Genomic DNA, 6,133 nt, shown 5'->3' on the forward strand with positions numbered 1-6,133 from the left:
GGAACTTTATAAAAGCCAGGCAAAAACAGCCATAACCACTAGAGTTCAGCATCCTCTATGCACACACAGAAATGTGTTTTCGTGTTTTTAAGGGAACTTACACTGACTTACATAGAAGCTTACCTTAAGTACGAAATGGCCAAATCTAAGCCTTTCCCATAAACACAACCCCAACTCTGACCTAAAAGTAACTCTTAACCCTCAAACTGAATGATTTCAGAACATGTGGGTCAACCCAATAAATATGTAAACACACACACACAACTATGCAGCTGCGACAAGTCCGCTGTAATGCCACCACTCCATCAAGAAGATATTTCCTTGTCAGTGATGCCTTTCATCCTCAACAGAGATGTGAGAGGCATAGAGCTGCTAATGCAGCTACCACTGCATACTTAACTTTATATTCCAAGAATCCAATACAAGTCATCTCCCTCTGTTGAAAAGTGCCAAACTTTTTTCCTCCCTTTTCACACAGAGCTGTCACAGTGGGCGGTAAGGCACAGGGTATGAAAATACCAGCAAACCACTGGTGATTATGCCAGCCAAAGCAAACTCAAAACTGAAAAAGTCTCCGGAAGATTTTCAGCTGAGAGGGAACAAGAGCAAAGACGAAAAGCAGAGGGCTGTGCATCCACATCATGAAAAATGAAACCCGACCAAGAGAAAATACAGATAAACACCTAAAAATGTTAGAAGTCTTGGCAAAAAGCGCCTGTCTAAGTGATACGATGAACTGAGAAACACAGGCTTAAATACTATTTTGATTTTTCCCTAGGAGAGGTAAATATTTCGTGAAGGTATTTCAGATTTGGTGAGAATCTTAAGTAGAGTGGCTTCTATATCCTTAAGAAAAGACTGTCAGTGAATCCAGTAGCACTCACTTGCCTGGATTAGTGAATATGTGTGTTTTGATGTTTCAGGGCACAAAGAAGGAGCTGAGCCAAATGTAGTTACAAGTATGACACAAGAGAAACAAGACAGCAAAAAGAGGGAGACACTGAAATGTAAGTAGAATTAAACAACAGAGGAGTCAAGTCAGGAACTTAAAAGAAATGTACGAAACTTGTTCAAAGATTGACAACCATGCTGTTCTGAGTGTTCTGACTGACAGTGACATGAGAGGGAAGGGATGACAGAGGACAGCAGGGAGGGGGGAGAGTGCCACCTATTGGACAAACAAACACACTTCACTGTTCACACACAACTGACATTAATAATAAGACTAAAAAGCCTTATGTATCTGTCTATTTGAGACAATACAGCCACAAATTCTGAAGATATGAACGCACATCACAAATATCTGAATTCAAGGTGTTATTTAAATGTAAATGTATTCATCTTTCAAATCCACAAAACTATAAGGCTCACAATTCTGCAAATCAGAGAACTGAACTGAAAACACTGTACTACCACTTTAAAGCAAATTCCATATCTGAGACTTTGTTTGATGTGAGTTATACCCACATATCTATAAACAGAAGCAGCAGTTCACAAACCTCTGAACAGATGCTGCAAATGGAAATGTGGGTATAGAAAAAAAGCCTCAGAAAAAGACTTTGTCTTGATAGTGACAGCATGTTTTATTTACTGGTCGACAGCTCCATGGGAGATCTCCATTTGCAGGAGTTTATTTGAAATCCAGCGCATCTCTCCCTGTGTCATCCATTTGTATAAGCTTCATCATTTCATTCACAGCACTCCTCAGTATAAAATGAAAGTCTCATAAAATTACTACTAGGCTACATTCAAACTGCAGACAAATGTGGCCCAAAACTGATTTTTTTTGCCCATATGTGACCCACATCTCATCTGTTAAAGACAGTTTGAACAGCACAAATCTGATTTTTTCAAATCCGACCCAGGCCACTTTCATATGTGGTCCTAAATCCAAAACATATCTGATAGTTTGCGATGCGACTTCAGTCTGAACAGCCAGGTCACATTTATCTGACCTTTACTTCATTGAAATGAGACAAATGTCACAATTCTGCATCCCAGGAGGAGGAGCGGCGGAAAAACATATTTACTTCCGTAAACCCAGTGCGTGCTTGCATGGTCACATATTACGTCAGGACATCTTTTGCACATGTGGGTGACTTCAGGGTCGCATTCAGTTCATACTCAAAACTGATAGAAGTTGCATTTAATGTGTAATATGAACGAGCACACAAACAAAAACGGATTTCATCAAAAAATCCAAATTTGCATTGAGACCTGCTGTCTGAACATAGTCTAAGACACTTACTCCAGCCCAATCTATATCTATGATACTACATCTGAGCATACAACGTGTGGTATATCCAGTACACACAACTAGAGCATTAGTGGACATTTGCACAACACTGATTCAACAGCTGGAGTGGGCAGCTTCCCGGTGAACATGAATTATACGAGTCTGAGTGTGCAGGAGGGCCTTTATGCAAAAGATTGCTCATTGTCCTTTGTGGTACTGCCTTTGGCTAAAAAAGATTAAGAATGAAAGAGTGGACCATGTTCTGGAAATATACACATCTGCTTGCAAAAGACTTGTGAAAAATTTAAAAAAATGGGCACAGTAAAGACTACACGGTGAATACTGGGCTCTAAAAAAAGTCTACTATAACAGCAGTTGTCACTGACATTTAAAGAAATGACAATGATGATTATGGTTCCAATGTCTGTACTAAAAGCGCTAAGGCTCACAATTATTTAATGGTGACAGAAGCAGGTGGCCATTGACAATATCAATTCTATAAAGTTTTTCAGTGAAACCATCAGAGGATGCTCTCCATAAAAATCAGTTTATCCAGTATAGTGGCCTTCAGTCTTGTTCATATCAAACTGATGACTCAAGACAAGATCTTTTAGGCATCACCTGTGATAAAGCTCAAATAATCCATTCATACTTTGCAGACATACCTAGCATGTTAAAGATAAAGTCCTTGGCAGTGTGGACTTCTAAGGCGGTCTGGTCTCCAAACTCTCCCTGCTCCAGAACAACCAGCTCAGACACTTGGGTTGAGAGCTGATCCAGGGCGGCTCCAGACCGGAAGTCCACCTCTGACAGCTTCTTGGCGGGGGCTGGGGAGCGCGGTGCCACCGCACTCATCAGGGAATCCATCTCTACAACCCTGTGATGTCCAAACAAGGAAAAAGAGGACAGTTTGAACTGTTGTGATTGAGACACGCTTTGTGTCACAGTGGCAGCAACAACACAGGATGAACGTTGCACTCTGGGTTTAGAGTGATTTTGTGTTGCTGAATAATGCTTGCTTGTTTTCAGCTGCCTTGTGTGTGTCATGAGACTGTGTGTCTGCAAAAACAAATGACATCAGAGGGAAAGCAGCATTAAATTTTAACAGCACAGCGATATGGTAGCGACAACAACCATATTAATGACCAGCTATTGTATCTGATGATGAATATTTCAGGTAGGCAGATTTCAAACACAAAAAATAACCTCAACTCCTACCTGACTGACTTTAAACTACATTTTTTTTCCATCAATCCTGCTATCTTTGTTGTTGTTCAATTTATGGATTACTTAGTAGGGCAGTGCCATGTGAAAAGAGTTAGCTAGAATAAACTTTACTCCACCAAACCAGCAGGATACGTGGGTTTTTAAAGGACTGAAATGGCAGGACGTTTAGTCATTCCAAGAATATAAGCTTATGAATATAGCCTAGCGATTCATAGAGCACTTATCTGTTTAGATTACAGCATTAAACAGCGTGCCAGGAAAGTAACAAAGCTGAAATCATTATGTAAACAAAGCTCAGTCGACTGGAATGACAACATGGCCTCTGCCCCACCAAACTAGGTCAATTAGCGAGCAAGCCCCTGCTTCTAGCCGCTAAGCTAATAGCCGAGCAAATTAGCCAGCCTGCTGTCTGACAGTTAACATGAGCTAATTGGACAATTCCTGTGAAACATAACAAATACACCGAGACTACGATAGATAGATTCATGTAATTGCGTAGTAACAGCAAGATATTTGACTTGCAGTGATAAGGTCGGTGAGGTGCCTCGCCCACATAAAGATTTCTTTTATTAGCCAATTAGCTTTATCAAATTAGCACGCTAGCTAACATGACAGGTGGGGACGGTGAGGGCGAGTGTGTCAACATACACCCTTGTTTACATACACACGCACAAACACACATTCACACTAAAAAGCAATACATGTACACACACATAAACACACACACACATGCACTCGGGTCGGGAGTCGCTAGCTTGCAAGTGCAGGATCACACTGCAATCATTAGCTATCAAGCTAAACCGATCAAATATGTCAAACAGCCACACACCCTTTACACGGTGACGCGAGAGAGTTTCTTCGCTATCTTCTGTGTTTACTGTTTTTGTGATTCCTGTGCTTCAATCCGCCGTCTTCAGCTGTCATTTCCAACAGGTCCCCAGCGCCACCTTCCCCCTGGCAACACCGTCCCAGAAATCATGGTCCTACTCAGAGGATCCAGGGATTAGTAGTATGTGTGGCACGCGCGTCCCACATTACAAAACTGCAGACGGATTTGTCAGGTCAGGTTTTATGATTAAAATTGAGCCTCGCAAAGGAGATAAGGCTGAGGTAGGTTTAGTATGAGGGAGGGCGGTTTCACTACGGTGCAGTGTGTGTGTGTGTGTGTGTGTGTGTGTGGAGGTGCATCTACATGTTGTGTATGCAGGACTTGGAAGTCCAGCAGTGGCGTCCATGCACGTGCATATAGGAGCAGGTCCAGGTCTATGTAGACTAGGGGACTATGTCAAGAAAAAAAATAAATAAATAAGAGTCCTGTAATAATAGGTACTTCAGGAATCATTTCTATCATAATAATGACAAATTTGGTGCCTTTATGACAAAACTAAAATGAACCCTTTCATGCATAGTGGTCACTACAGTGGACTACGGTGGCCCAGAAGTGCAACAGCTCAAAAATTATCCACTATAAGAAAAAAAGACAACAGACCAAAAAAATTATTATCCACTATAAGAAAAAAAAGAGAACAGACAAAAAAATTATCCACTATAAGAAAAAAAAGAGAACAGCCCAAAAAAATTATCTACTACAAGAAAAAAAAAGAGAACTGCCCAAAAAATTATCCACTATAAGAAAAAAAAGAGAACAGCCCAAAAAATTATCCACTATAAGAAAAAAAGACAACAGCCCCAAAAAATTATCCACTATAAGAAAAAAAAGAGAACAGCCCAAAAAAATTATCTACTATAAGAAAAAAACAGAGAACAGCCCAAAAATGTATCCACTATAAGAAAAAAAAAGAGAACTGCCCAAAAATGTATCCACTATAAGAAAAAAAAACATCCTCCACCTTTTCAGTTATGGGGGCGCTGTTTACCCGAAAGGTCTCTTGCTTTAAAATTAAGGCCACCACAAAAAATAAAAGCATAGGCTGAAAATATTTAAGGCCTTGAGCTAATGTGGCTAATGCTAACAAAGTAACCCACTGGAAGTGGAGGTCAGTGCGCTAAAAAAAAAGCTATTTTAAAAATATGTAGTGGATCATTTTTTGGGCTGTTCTTTCTTTTCTTTCAGTGGATAATTTTTTGGGCTGTTCTTTCTTTTCTTACAGTGGATAATTTTTTGGGTTGTTCTCTTTTTTTCCTTATAGTTGTTAATTTTTTGGGCTGTTGTCTTTTTTTTTCTTACAGTCGATAATTTTTTGGTCTGTCGTCTTTTTTTCTTATAGTGGATAATTTTTTGGTCTGTTCTCTTTTTTTTCTTATATTTGTTAATTTTTTGGGATGTTCTCTTTTTTTTCTTATTGTTAATTTTTTTGGGCTGTTACCTTTTTTTCTTATAGTGGATAATTTTTTTTGACTAAGGTTCTCATAATTCATGCATGAAAGGGTTAATATATATATTTCTCATCAAGTCAGTTATAAAAGAATGTATGGTGTCATTCATTTCAGTTGGGAGGCCCTGCTCCTTGGCAGCCTATGGACACTGGTTACTGATTAATATCATGTACAATCCTTTCTAATGATCCCAAGTCATTCCTTTTATGCATCACCGCTGAACCAGTCCAGATTGATTGTGTCTAGAATAACCTGGAATAACGTCACTTTCAGCCTTTCAGCGGATCATCACGACTTCACAGTCTGGGGTGTGAGAAGAACGGTCTTTACAGT

General features: G+C 39.7%; 1 protein-coding gene across 1 annotated transcript in view; it reads right to left on the minus strand.

Annotated features, from left to right (window-relative positions):
• The window catches only part of tmem102 (transmembrane protein 102), a 35,228-nt gene extending 30,675 nt beyond the window's left edge, over window positions 1–4,553 (minus strand). The window contains exons 1-2 of the mRNA XM_030162514.1: window positions 4,293–4,553; window positions 2,902–3,113 (exon numbers count right to left, since the gene is read on the minus strand). Of these exons, the coding sequence (XP_030018374.1) occupies window positions 2,902–3,103 (202 nt within the window). The 5' untranslated portion in view covers window positions 3,104–3,113; window positions 4,293–4,553. The remainder of the gene's footprint in view (window positions 1–2,901; window positions 3,114–4,292) is intronic.
• Window positions 4,554–6,133: the final 1,580 nt, after the last annotated feature.

This window comes from Sphaeramia orbicularis, chromosome 18 (genome assembly GCF_902148855.1).
Source record: "Sphaeramia orbicularis chromosome 18, fSphaOr1.1, whole genome shotgun sequence".
NCBI lineage: Eukaryota > Metazoa > Chordata > Actinopteri > Kurtiformes > Apogonidae > Sphaeramia > Sphaeramia orbicularis.